The sequence below is a fragment of the Xyrauchen texanus genome, chromosome 27 (genome assembly GCF_025860055.1).
Source record: "Xyrauchen texanus isolate HMW12.3.18 chromosome 27, RBS_HiC_50CHRs, whole genome shotgun sequence".
Taxonomy (NCBI): Eukaryota; Metazoa; Chordata; class Actinopteri; order Cypriniformes; family Catostomidae; genus Xyrauchen; species Xyrauchen texanus.
The window spans coordinates 23374053-23389231 of NC_068302.1; the positions used below are offsets into that span (position 1 = coordinate 23374053).

A 15179-nucleotide genomic window follows, 5' to 3' on the forward strand; every position below is an offset into this window, starting at 1 on the left:
CAAATATTACATCACATGTTTATAAAAGTCTATTGGAACTGCAATGGAGCTGTTAGAGCAGCATGTTGAACTCATGTTTAAATATAAGCTCTATGAGCGGGAAGATTAATGACCACATAGTATAGTCATACAAGTTCTGATTTTTGCAATTTTCTTTTCTTTTTTCCAAACAGGACAGATAGACTTGTTACCTTTTCATTTAGATCATAACAATCAATCATATTGTAACAATTTCAATGTTTATATTATTCCTAAAGCCTTACTAACCCTTAAAATACAATGTATTACCTGTTCTTAACCCTGATTATGAAGTCTTGAAGTGACAAAACAAAATATAACCATAATCACATTTGTCCCAAACAAAGCATCTCTGCATAATTACACATCTTTAAGGCTTTAGTCTGATACCATGTTCACCATCAGCATAGTTCAACAGGACACACATTTGTGCAAACAATCATCTTAAGCACTATGAAATTAAAAATTCCAGACCTGGTTACAAGTGGTTGCAGTCTCCATTTCACAAATAAATATCTTCCCAGTCCTAAACATGTCCATTAACTGAACTGAAAATAAATCAGACCCATTAAATAATATGATGACTCAATAGGATATGAACCAAATATTTTTACATTTAAGAAGAAAAAGGAACAGGGACATAGAGAGAAATTTTGGACACCTTCTACCACTTTAGCAATTATAATCAATTATATAATATATTCTAATCTTACTTCTCCTGCTGCATGTCTGCTGTAGTGCAGAGTCTGATAAATTAACGCGCACACTATCACTCAACCATTAAGTCTTGGGCATGCATGAAGAATCCATTCTGCACATATACAACAAACAATACACAAACTAACATGATCTACAAAATGGAATCCAGTTACATCACAATAATAAATGTGCTCCAGTTAAGTCTTCACTTAAACACTGAATAATCACATGAATAAATAATTATCAGTAATTGTTTCATTTTACTGCAGTGCATTTCACAAAAATGTATATGATCAACAGCATAAAGTGCATGAGACCCCAACTCTCCCAGCAATTAAAATAACACTTTTTGCTTTAACATGACATTTCAGAGCATTTTATGTAATCCATTTCCACAGGGTTGCTCAGTAATACTCCTAGAGATCTATACCTTCCTGCAGGGTTCAGATCAGCATATAATCAAACACACCTAAACCAGTTTATCAATGTCATTTGTTATTTGAAAACTACAGGCAGGTGTGTTAAAGCAGGATAGGATATCTGTGGTCGCTAGATATTCAGGAACACCCAGTGTCAGCACAATAAAATGTTCCATACAGCAAAAGTATTTACAAATGACTAGTTGATCCATTGATTATTTGGCAAATAATAATGGTATTTTATAAAGCTTAGAAATTAAATGCAGTATTTGAGCTGGCAGTAATGGAAAAAAAAAAAAAAGATCAGAAAAATTAAGGGCATTCTTATTTCAGCCTTTCATAAGTTCAATTAAACAGTACTGTGCCCAAACATTTTCCATCCATCTTCATATAGCCACTTTTCATATAAGTCTATATAGTGCATCCGAAATGTATTCACAACACTTCACTTTTTCCACATTTTGTTATGTTACAGCCTAATTCCAAAATTGATTACATTCATTATTTTCCTCAAAATTCTACAAACAATACCCCATAATTAAAACGTGAAAGTAGTTTGTTTGAAATCTTTGCAAATGTATTAAAAAAAATAATAATAATAATCACATGTACTTAAGTATTCACAGCCTTTGCTCAATACTTTGTTGAAGCAACATTTGCACCAATTACAGCCTCAAGTCTTTTTGTGTAGGATGCTACAAGCTTGGCACACCAATTTTTGGGCAGTTTCTCCCATTCTTCTTTGCAGGACCTCTCAGTCAGCGTCGGTGCACAGCCATTTTCAGATCTCTCCAGGGATATTCAATTGGGTTCAAGTCTGGGTTCTGGCTGGGCTACTCAAAAACATTCACAGAGTTGTCCTGTAGCCACTTCTTTGTTATCTTGGCTGTGTGATTAGGGTGATTGTCCTGTTGGAAGATGAACCCTCGCCCCGGTCTGAGGTCCAGAGCGCTCTGGAGCAGGTTGTCTCTGTACATTTCTGCATTCATCTTTCCCTCGATCCTGACTAGTCTCCCAGTTCCTGCCGCTGAAAAACATCCCCACAGCATGATTCTGCCACCACCATGCTTCACTGTAGGGATGGTATTGGCCAGGTGATGAGCAGTGCCTGGTTTCCTCCAGACATGACGCTTGCCATTCTGAGTTCCAATGGCCAAAGAGTTCAATATTTGTTTCATCAGACCAGACAATTTAGTTTCTCATGGTCTGAGAGTCCTACAGGTACCTTTTGGCAAACTCCAGGTGGGCTGTCAAGTGCCTTTTTACTGAGGAGTGGCTTCCGTCTGGCCGCTCTACCATACAGGCCTGATTGGTGGAGTGCTGCAGAGATGGTTATTCTTCTGGAAGGTTCTCCTCTCTCCACAGAGTAACACTGGAGCTCTGTCAGAGTGACCATCAGGTTCTTGGTCACCTCCCTGACTAAGGCCCTTCTCCCTCGATGGCTCAGTTTGGCCAGGCGGCCAGCTCTAGGAAGAGTCCTGGTGGTTCCAAACTTCTTCCATTTACGGATGGTGGAGGCCAATGTGCTCATTGGGACCTTCAATGCTGCAGAAATGTTTCTGTACCCTTCCCCAGATCTGTGCCTCGATACAATCCTGTCTCTGAGGTCTACAGAAAATTCCTTGGACTTCATAGCTTGGTTTGTGCTCTGACATGCACTGTTAACTGTGGTACCTTATGTAGACAGGTGTGTGCCTTTCTAAATCATGTCCAATCAACTGAATTTACCACAGGTGAACTACAATCAAATTGTAGAAACATCTCAAGGATGATCAGTGGAAACAGGATGCATCTGAGCTCAATTTTGGGTGTCATGGCAAAGGCTGTGAATACTTATGTACATGTGATTTTTTTTTTCAAAATTTCAAACAAACTTCTTTCACGTTGTCATTATGGGGTATTGTTTGTAGAATGTTGAGGAAAATAATACATTTAATCCATTTTGGAATAAGGCTTTAACATAACAAAATGTGGAAAAATTGAAGCGCTGTGAATACTTTCCGGATGCACTGTATGTAAGGTTGCAGGTAGTGCTGTAAACACCCTGGACAAGTGGTCAGTCCATCAGAGGGCTAACACACACAGACTTTCACACTCTCACCTCACACCTAAAGACAATTTAGAATCTTCAATTCACTAAACCAGAATGTTTTGGACTGTGGGGAAACCGGAGCACCCGGAGGAAACCCACGCAAACAGAGGGAGAACATGCTACCCACTGAGCCACCATGCTACCAAGAGTGTTTTGGTCACAGTAATCCAATATCTGCAGTTACTTGACTGTATGAATCATATTTACACAATCAATGCACCAAGGAGGCATTTAAAAAAACAGATAGTTGACATCAGTAGTAATTTTTTGTTCATTTCTTGACTAGAAGAATAACAGGACGCATGACTAGGTTGTGACTGTCTGGCTGTACAAGGGGTGTTGTTGTGGTTCTGGCCTGCTGCACACTGCGAGTAATAGGCCCTCCTCTTTCTCTCAACCTAAGAGATTTAACCTGAGCAACAGAGGAGAACACTATCTGCTTTGAGGCCAGCTGTGACATAAAGCTGCCTTTTAAAATAGGCTTGCCTTTTTTACTAGAATGAACCACAGATGTTGACAGAATGATAGATCTTTTCAGCCTAATATCCTGAGTGGCAGCATCTGTGTTTGGCTTGTTGATCCGACTCTTTTTTATTGTTTTTGGCCCATGGTTTGAGTATTGTGATTTTGCACTAATATTTATTTGTCTGCGAATGCTCTCGATGTTCTCCTGGGCTAAAACGATGTCAAGTTTTCTGTTCTTGGATTTTCTACTGGAAGGCCTCATGGGGCAGCTAAAAGCTACATGCTTCTTTAAGCTGGCATGGTATGTGAACTCCCTGCTACAGTGAGGACATGCACAAACCCCCAGGTCTTTCTTCTTTTTCATGATATTAATTTTTATCTTAACTGGTGATTCAGAAAAGTTTAGTTTTTTCAGATGTCCAGGCTTTTGAGAGAGATTCTGCCTACTATTAACAATTCTCACAGGCGATAACACCCCGTTTTGCGCTTTTGCAAACTGCTTAAGTGGTATAGGGTTCTTTTTAGGGGTGTAGCGCTTTTTGTCATTAGCATTAGCACAGGCTAGGATGTGCTTGTGCAGTTCAGGCATGTTGTCAAAGCTCTTACCACACTTGGTGCAACGAATAGCTGTACTGAAGGTTTGAGGGATATTGTGAGTGGTAAAGTTGGTGGCTGATGCTGCTGTTGTTTCAGTTGGTGTCCGATTATGGTATGGGAATGGAGGTGGTTTAAAACTTGGGTAATGTTGGTTAATGCCTAGACGTACAGCTGGGCCTTTTGGTTTGACCCCTTCAGATGTCATTATTTTTATTTTTGTATACAGTTCTTCAGAAGTGTTTTCCATGTCATCATCCTCTGCTTTTGAGGTTGTGTTGTCAGATTCTTGCTTATTTTCTGTGATGGGAAGGTCTGGTTTGATCAGATTTTGAATCAGAATGTTGGGACTGTTATGATTTTCAGGTCTTAATTTGCCATGCATCACTTCTGTGTGAAAGCACTCTTGACCAGGATGGAGATCTCGCTGATGCTGTTCTAAGTTGCAGAGGAATGCAAATTTTTTAGAACATGTTTTACAGACATAGATTTTACCAATGCCATGATAACTGGAGCGGTGCTCGAGCAAACCCATGTCACTCTCAAACAACTGCACACAGAATTCACATTTATAGGGCCACTCCTTGGAGTGTTCACCTACATGTTGACTGAGATTTTTCATGGATTTGAAGGGCTCGTCACAAACATTACACATGAAGTTCTTGCAAAAGGAATGAACGGGAGAGGATTCATCTTCAACTTTGTTGTCATGTTTAGAGTAATCAGAGATCTGGACATTAGCACTGGTAGGGCATAGCAAGTTATCCTGTCCCTCTTCATCGCTCTCTGCTTTCACATCATTGGTGGAAGCAGTGAGGGTTTGTGTATCATCTGTAGAGCCTGACGACTTTGATAACTGTGTGGAGGTTTCAGGCATTAGGGTGGTCTCAGGGCTGACAGACTGCAGTTGAGCTGGGACATGAGATTGTTTTTGTAATGTTGTATCTATAGAAGCTTTGTCCGAGAGACATTGAATAGAATTAGGTTGGAGAGTTGGGAGAATATTTTCAGTGACTGTGTATTCAATAACAACTGTGTTTGGCAGAAAGGTCAATGATGTGATGTTTGACCGGTTAACAGGATGAGAGGTAGAAAACATCTGTGCATCAGATGATAATACAGAGTCTACAACCAATGTTTCTTGGGCTAGTTCACATAAAGTGGGATCTGCAACCCAATGAGGGCTTTGTAAACACAATGAAGGGGCTGCAGGTAAAAGGGTGTGTGCCATACTTCCAGTAGCTGAGGTCATACAGTCAGGGACTGTCAGCTTCAAATCACCCTGTGAGGGATGTACATGATTATCAATGCAGTCCTCTACAGTGCTTGGGGGTAGCACAGTGTCTGATACCAAGAGAGTGGAATGGAGAGTTTGATTTTCTTGACTGGGCTTCTCTGTGGTAGTGGATAGATAGGACACAAAAGATTGAGTTAAAGGTAAACCTTGAGATGGGGGGATAGGGGCAGCAGGATTGATATTGACAGGCGTGAGTAAAGGAGTCATTGGATGAATAGAGGCAGGGGAAACAGAAAATTCAAACAAAACCTTTTCAGGGTTTTGTGGGCCTGAATCAGACAGTGACACAATTGAAAGGTTTGTTATGTCAGGAGCACTGACGATGCCTGCAGCTGCTGGAACTTCAGAGGTAATATCTACTCCAGCATACTCATTCATAAGAACCTTCTGAAGTATACTGGAGTTTGGTTTACTCTTCTTAACAGCAGGATGAGTGAGGTAACCTCCTGATGTGTAACAGTCCAAGCACTTTCCACCTATACTTAAGTCCAGAACAGATTCTGCTGAAGTTTCACAGCTATCTTGTTTACCCACAGGGTTGGAGAGGTCTAATGGCTGTTGGTTACAGGAGTTTCCACCAGATCTTACTACAGAGCAGTCTAATGACAAAATATGTTGCCTCATCAGAGCTGCCTCAGAGGTGAGTGGATTCAAAGATTCAATTTCATCATTGCCTGAGAATCTCAACTCAGGAGATGTCCTGTGGCTCTCCAAATCTGGCACCTTGGCTGTTGCAGAATCATCATCCTGCATTACAGTTTCAACACTCAAATCGGGTCTTTGCTGCAGAGAGCTAGGAGGAGATGTTGTTCTTCTTTTAAGCCTTGTGGTGGTTGCAGGTAATATGGTCAGGCACAAGGAAGAGTCAAGTTTCTGGCCATCAGCAATCAATGCAAATGCTAATTTACTGCCAACCTGATTCTGCAGTAGCTGCTTGAGTTTGGGAGACAGATAGACTGTTTTTTCCCTGTGAAAGGCAACTGCCTCAATAGACTGGGGCAGATAAGCGGTGACCAGTGAAGTTCCTGATGTAGGGGACAGTGACAAAGAGGAAAAGGAAGATGAACAGGTGGTTAAGATGGTTTCAGATTCCAATTGTGTTTTTATTTGTGGCAGTAAAGGTGGGGTAGAAGTCCTACATCTGGTGGAGGATTGCCCAGGCAGATCAGAGGTCAAATTGTAAGTATTGGTTTTTAATTTAAAAGCTTGTGTAGTTTGAGCTGGACTGATGATAGCATCATTCATCTCAATCACCTCACAGTTGCTTACAGTACTGGTTGAGACAATTTTCCCATCTATGTAGAAGCTAAGGTTCTCTGAAATGTTACTGGAGATGTCAACCATGTACTCACTTTCCTGATCGATGTCCTCCATACACTGTGGGATAGCAGTCTGAGAGTCCTGTGCAGTCTTAACAAGCTGCTGTCTTTCAGATGTTTGTGTGACTGTGGCCTTCTTACAAACTCCTCTAGGAAGAAGTTGGTGATCATGGATCCTGCGCTGATGTCTCCTTATACTGGTATGATTTCTGAATGCTATTTTGCAGTACTTGCAAATGTGTGAGGCTTTGGCATCACTGATTCTATCAGAGCAATCTTTCTGTTTACCATCAGATGCATTAAAGTACTTGATTGGCTCCAGGTTTTGTGATGCCTTGTCTGCTTTAGACAGGCTGAAAGCATTCAGAGGTTCTCCAGTGCTAGGCTCATTTTGACTGGCAGTGCAAGTGGTTCCTGGATGATCATCTGGCTTTCTGTTATCATGTCTTGTCTCATGCCTCCGACGACTAAATTGTGTACTGAAGGTCCTTCTGCAGCGACTGCATTTGAACTGCTGTGTGTGGCTGGTTGCTAAAGCATGTCTTTTTAAATGTCGTTCCAGGCCTTGTCTACTTGTAAAGCGTCTCTTGCAGCGAGGGCAGGGTAATTTACAAACATTTTGGACATTACCATCAGGGTCCTGGTCTGGGTCTAGGTCAACGTTAGTGTCATTTAAAGGAAAAACAGTCCTACAATCCTGTTTTATCATTTCAGGATGCTCAATCTCAAACACTTTACTTTGATTAGCAAAATTTTGTGTTACCATAGATACAGGGTGGCTGGCGTTCAGCAACAATGGGATGTTCTGTTTGTTTTTGCAATCCATTTTCTCATGATCCTCATAGATCCTCCCTCTATCCCTTCTATATTTTCCTCTACTAGTTTCACAATGCTTGATAGTGCTTCTTTGTAGGAGTGGTTATGTTGAACTGCAGGTTGCTGGAGAAAATCTCCTGATGACATACTAGGTCTCTCCTCTTCAACAGCTGAAACACATTAACATACCTGTGATACAATTAAACATTTTACATTCGATGTTTAAATGTAATAAATAAGTGTTTGAATGTAACATAACTTTTTGTTGATCAGCATTGATCAGGGGATGCTTGATACCCCCTGTGCAAGCTTGTACATCTACATTTTCTAACATGCAAAAAGAGAAGAAATAAGAGTTTTACTCACTGTCATTTGATCTCCATATCTCTGTTAGACTATCCTCTCCAGTGTTTCTTGTAGTGTGTTTAGGAGAGGCTGCATATTGGCTGAAAATGAATTCAGTAATAGCTCTTGACAATATCTTTGATAAAATTTGAAAATTAAGAAATCAATCAGAGGCTATACCTTAAAACATAACATAAATTACATACAATTTATCTGAGTTTGTGTGTCAGTGTGACATATAGCAGCTGCTGATTCATGGCATGATGCAATGTGATTCTTTTTAAACATCCTCAACTATGCCATGACAACCACATATCCTCTAAAAATTTTATCAGAATGTCTGAAAATGTGAAAACAAAGGTCATGTATGATAAAAATAAATACAATTGCGCTCACAATCATTTTTCAAATTAAACAAAAATAGGCAGTTTAAATAGTTTATCAAATGCTATTAAACAGCATTTACAGATCTGTTTGACATTTTAAGAATATACATAGATCAAAAAAACAAGAAACAAAACGGATCGACAGAGACAAGCTCACTTCAACAGTATAGACAGACAGTGCTAACAGCTAAACATTCTTCTCCCTATTCTGCTAACAAAATGGTAAGTAAAAACTAATGCAAAAGAGAAAGACTTCCATTATATATTGAATGACATGTTCGTTCTAGCGGTGTTAAAATACACGTTCAAATCTATGTGTGGGCTGACCTCTTGAGGTTAATTTTCATACAGCATCAGCAGGCCTATATCTGTAAGACTGTAGAAGTGTGGGTGGTGTCAGATAACCTTATATGAAATAATCTAATTTTACATACGCGTCACTGGGTCACAGGGCGTCCTAATGCAGTAAACAGGCATATGATCAACACAGTGGCACCAACACAAGATAGGCTGAGAAAACAGTGCTAGGAGTCATTCTCTGCGATACTGAAGAATTAACGTAATGCCGCATTCTCGTTGTAAATATGCGGAGAATCGATTTACCGTTCAGCGGTTGTTTTTAATATCATACATTCCTATTCAGATAAATATATTTACTACAATACAACACAAATATATGGTACTTGAAAATTGCTTAAAATTAATATAAGCGTAATACAACCGAAGTGGGCATGTCATCATCCTATTTTGTGGTCAGGGAGCACATGTTGCGGACGTCTGATAGCCACATTTTGGCGCTGCCGCTGGGCGCAAGTGAGAGGTCACGGTTAGAGTCACACTTTACGATAAAGATCTTCGATATTCATGTGCTGCGCAACGGTAGGCTACTTAATGCATTAAAACATACTGTGATTTTAAGCCATAATATGCATGCATTAACCGTCCTCAGCTCTCAGACAAAATAAACAATATTTGGTTGCAAACGTTTCGAAAACGGCAAGTAATTTTAAATGGCAAGTAATTTTGATTATATATGCCCTTTGGTGCTGTATTACATTTGATGTAGCTTTGTATTGCTTACCAGCTTTGTTTGGTGCTGCAGTCACTCGCGTGTATCAGTGACTCACAAGCGTTCGCCGCAGACTATCTCTGTATCTCAATATGAGCCTTAACTCACTATGTCGTGAATCAATATATCGTGAACACGAATTCGGGTACTGGTAAGGGTTCTGATCCACTGAACATTTGGACACTTATGACTCAATCACCTGCTACATGTAACGAGCTCGCGCATAGAAGCGCAGATTATATTAATCAGCACCATATCCCTGTATAAATGACACTATCGTTAATTTTCCTCGAAGATATTCAAACGTACAGTGTTGTTATAACAGATAAATAAAGAAATATTAAAAAAAATATATAGGAGAGTATTTGAAACCGTATTTTAACAACTCAAATTTAAAAGATTGTCTCACTATCATGGTAATAATACATTAATTACACATTGCTGTAGTTCTTACAAGTGACCACTAGAGGTCTCTGTGGTCCAATGTGTAAGGATAAGAAGTAAGCTCGTAATTGAGAGCTCGATGTAGTTGTGTCCACAATTAGGAATACTCTCAATGTAACTTGTCTAAGAAGTCATTAAGCAAAACAGAGTGCCGTTTCAAATGGACTGATTTTTATCAAGCCACTAGATTACTGGGTGATCTGGCATCTGATGAGTTGGCTTCGTAGGTCTGCTTTTTGTCTAAAGAGCAGTTGAAACCATTGCTGTGGAATATTTATTTTGAAATCAAAGGTCAGAAGGAAGCATATGGACTGTTTGTGGAATGTATACATTGGTTTCTGTTGTCAGCAGGCTTTTGTTCTGCCCAACAATAACACATTATAGAACTGTCACATTACTCTGCATTCATTTTCACCTACTTTCCCTTCATTTGCAGGTTGTCCCACTCTCATTCAATCATCTGCTGTTCCACCCTCACATCATAATCTGAACATGCTTTCAGATAAGAATGTGAGTGCTTGTGTGAGAATGAGGCACCAGCATATGCCAAGCATGTTCCTCGATTGTTAATGAGTGAGATCATGTGTTGCCACGATGCCCTGGGTCAGCAAATAAGGCTTCTCTTGTATCTTCGGTTTTGTGAATTTGGGCTAGTTTTTAATGATGTGTGAACTTAATTCCAAACTTAATCTCCCAAATTCTATTCTTTTCTAAATAAACCTATTTTGTAATCTCATCGAAACAAAAATATGTAAAAAATAAACTAAATAAATATCATAAAATTACTCCATACACTTTATTCCAAGTCTCCTGAAGCCATGCGATAGCTGACTGAAATGTAAAGGGTCATGGAACCCCTCATTATTTTTTTTTTTGAGATGTTAACAGATATGCACATCATTCAAAACAATTATATAACTCATTATGTTTATTGTTAAGGGTAAAGTGTTTATTTTTTCGTTTAAAAAAAAGTCATAATATATTAAGTATATGCGTAAACTCTGAGTCAAGTGATTGGGAAAAAGAGTACACTAATATGTCCTTAGAATCTGAGCATTTCTCCACATTATTCATGAGCAGGAACGTTTCCATCCAATCGCTGCACTGCCTCATGCATGACCTGGCATTACAGCGGAGAATTCAAAATCACATGCAGACGTGACACTGGTCCCTGAGTTCAACAGCACTCAAGGAACAGATTTGAGAGGGGCTCCATGGTAAGATCGAATTACAGAGGAGAATTCGAAATCACATGCGGACGTGACAGTGCTTGCTGGCTCAGATGTGAGAGCAGTGAATAACCAGGCCAGAGTTCTGCCAATTATGCTCCAAAATAATCTTTCTCTGTACATCTGATCATGGACAGGATAATATGACGGCTTGTTAAAAAACAGAAGACCATGATGAAATGTGAAATCTCTTAGTCACGTCAACTCTCTATTTCGTTTCTTTACATAGTGCGAAAGTTACCAGGATTTAGGCCTACAAGGTTTAACTGCGCTCATTTGTCAAAGCAACAACGTTTTAATACTGGATAACTTTACTCAGACAAGGTTAATAAGCTATTTTAAATCACTAAAGTCAATGTTTTGTGTAAAGCTGCACTACTGTCAGACCTGAATCGATGTACAGCCAACATTACACAGAAAGGTTACTTATCATGTGTCACCTTCTTGTCGTTGCAGTGCGCATATTACACAACAGATCCAAGATGAGGTGCACAAATTACAAGATCTTCCACGGCCAACAGCGAAAAAAAAAAAGTCTCATATAATTTCATGCAAGAAATTGAACTGATCACAGGATTTTTTTCCAGAGGGTCTCTATCAGCTCACTGTTCAAAAGTTGTCTGTTTACTAATTTGTCTGAAAAACAAGAGACGAAAAACAAAAAAATGGCAAAAATAATGATTGGGAAGACACGGGCAGACTACCTATGTCTGTTTTGGGAAAAATGTTGGAGGTAAATAAAACAGCACAATGTCAAGTATAGTCCTCAGACCATATGTATTTTATTTTTTTATTTTATCTATTCTCCCAATTTGGAATGCCCAATTCCCACTACTTAGTAGGTCCTCGTGGTGGCGCAGTTACTCACCTCAATCCAGGTGGCGGAGGACAAGTCTCAGTTGCCTCCGTTTCTAAAACCGTCACTTCGCGCATTTTATCACGTGGCTCATGGAGACTCACAGAATATGGAGGCTTGTGGTACTCTCCATGATCCATGCACAACTTATTAGATTCGAATTAGATGGGTCAATAAATTAATATGTAATCATGTAATCCATAAAAAGTAACTTTAATCTGATTGTGAGTATTTTTGATGTCATTTAATCTGATTATAAGAACTTGTTTTTTTAATCTGATTACATAATCCTGATTACATGTAATCAGTTACTACTCAGCTCTGCTTCTAACCTGAAAATTGTAGTACATTTTAGAGAAAAGGCTGTATGTGTGAAATGGGTTTGTGTCTGTCTCCATTCACTGTCATTGTATGAAAAAAAGAGCAACTTGGGCATTCTGCCTAACATCTCATTTTGTGTTCCACTGAAGCAAGAAAGTCTTACAGGTTTGGAACAACATGAGGGTAAGTAATTTAGAGTTTTGTGTTAAGTATTCCTTTAACCTTACTTAAGAGTAAAACATACAGTAAGTTCTGCCTGCTTTCCTGATAGTCCATAGACTATGTATGCTGTTTATTTAGTTTTAAAACATAGGAGACAAAAGTCCTTGGGACCACATAAAAGGGCCATAAAAGAGTTTAAAAAAGAACATAAAAGAGTTTCTTAATTTAAAATAGAGCAATGAAACTTTTGCTCCCTAGAAATTCCCAGAAAGCATTATAAAAACCAGCGGGTATTGACTGCTCACTAAATTCACTTACCAGAAATATGTCTTCTTTAGTCTCTCAAGCTGTCAGGAATGGAGGGCAAGCAGCTACAATAAACATGCACAATAAGCAAAACAAATTATTCCGGAAGAATATATTTCTTGGCATGTTATACAGCAATGCTGTGCACATTGTAATCATGTCACAGGTAATTGTGTCATCAGTGGCCAATATTAGAGGATAAAGGCCCTAGTGAGTGTCCAAATTCACATTCACAATACTGTATATTGATCCACATCGTCAGGAACTAGAGAAATGTCACGGATCTTCCAGACTCCTCCTCTCACGCCACGCTCTCTCTCCCCCCCCCCTTCACTCGCCTGAGTGTTAATCATGCACACCTGCAGCTCATCAGCTGTTTGGACTTCCACTTACGCCTCACACTCACTTGTGGCCTGGCCTTGTTGTATGTTCCTAGGACTCTGCTTCAGAGGAAAAGCACTCACCTGTATGTTAACTTACCTGTTTATCAACAATCTGCTCTGGATGTGCAAGATAAGTGACTTTGAGAACCATGAGTTTCCATTATACCTCTATATACTGATCTGCTCCTCATTTTATGGATTTTGTGAGTCTGAAACCTGGTTTGAAGTTTGTTTCCCGTTTTGGCAAGGATAGTATCTGAGATACAGATCTGTGGATTCTAGTGGCAATCATTTGATCGCCTTCTGCCTACGTTTTCTGGTTTTACGAAAGGCTGTGTTAATAAGACCGTATACTTGCCTAAATACTCCCCTCACGCTACCTACCTGTTTTCTCTGTGTTCTGTTTAATAAACTCCCACACCAGGGTACATCTCCAGTTCACATGTTTGTGTGTCCTTCCAAGAAAGGAATGCCTATGATCAACCAAAATAATTGAACCTCAACTTCCCATCAGTCCTTAACATGAGCACATGTGAAATCAACATTTTACTTTGAAAGTTCATGTACCCTGAAATGAACCTTAATCAGCTGAATTATTGTGAGGCACCATTCCCCCATCAGACATTTTAGCATTAATATATGTGTGAACATTTTACTCTAGGGCTACTGATTGCATGTTGTGTGAGAAACCTCAGAGACACTGGTTCTGGTGACCCCATGATGACCAGGAAGTAATTGTGTTCACATTAACAATGTTGAGTGATTTGGAGGTTGTGTTTTTGCTTGAAAAATGCAACCATTTATGGTTTGGGTTAGAAGTGGATTTGATAAAATATGCATTCTTGTTTACTGTATTACATAATTTACAGCTAAAAATACAACTCTCTTTTGGCACCACTCTGTGGACATCTCACTTGGAAGCTGGAGCTCACACGTGCCCTTAAATTTAACACTTCCTGTTTCAGCCACTGGGGGCAGTGATTCTATTTCGATTTCAGCTGCAAAATGTTCCAGAATGCACAGTGTGCTCAGTCTCCTTTGGGGTACCAATTAAAAGCTTGATCTTTACATTCTAAACCCCCATACTGGCGCGCCAATGACTCAAGGATGTATAGAGGAAAACTGACTCGCACACACATTGTGAACAATAGGCACTTTTGAGCTGCAATCAGTCACACATACACCATGTATGTTCCATCCATGTGACACAAAGGACTGCTTAACACAAAAGAGAGAAAGAGAAAGTCTTCCCCCGCTATACCCTGTTATCTGCTCATACCGAATGTCAGCCTGATGTATGACATCAGCTTCTCATGTACTGTACGTTTAGTTAACATTACACCACACACACAAATATAAAACAAGGAAAAGCTGTGAAAAACAACACCTGTAGATAATTTTTCCTGGTGTCTTAAAAATGTACAGCTTACACTGCTTCCATATTCATTCACTTATATACATTAACACATGGTTGTATACAATCACTGAGCTCTTTATTAGTAACACCTGTACACCTATTTATTCATGCAATTATAGAATCAGCCAATCTTATGGCAGCAGTGCAATGCAAATAATCATGCAGATGTGGGTCAGGAGCTTCAGTTAATATTCACATCAACCATTAGAATGGGGGGGTATGATCGCTGTGATTTTGACCGTGGCATGATTGTTAGTGCCAGATGGGCTGGTTTGAGTATTTCTTTAACTGCTGATCATCTGGGATATTCACGCACAACAGTTTCTAGAGTTTACTCAGAATTGTGACAAAAACAAAAAACATCCAGTGAGTGGCAGTTCTGTAGGCGAATCACCTTGTTGATGAGAGAGTTCAACAGAGAGGCCTGACTGGTTATATTTGACAAAGGCTACGGTAACTCAGATAACCACTCTGTACAATTGTAGTGAGCAGAAAAGCATCTCAGAATCCACAACACGTCAAACCCTGAGGCGAATGGACTT

The 15179-nt window shown here is 39.5% G+C and overlaps 1 protein-coding gene across 1 annotated transcript; it reads right to left on the bottom strand.

Annotated features, from left to right (window-relative positions):
* Positions 1-3093: 3093 nt before the first annotated feature.
* Positions 3094-8378, bottom strand: prdm2a (PR domain containing 2, with ZNF domain a). The gene is given in 3 exon segments (XM_052094779.1): positions 3094-7738; positions 7741-7889; positions 8360-8378. Coding segments are annotated over 3 exon segments (4407 nt in total). The 3' UTR covers positions 3094-3499.
* Between the last annotated feature and the right edge of the window lie 6801 nt (positions 8379-15179).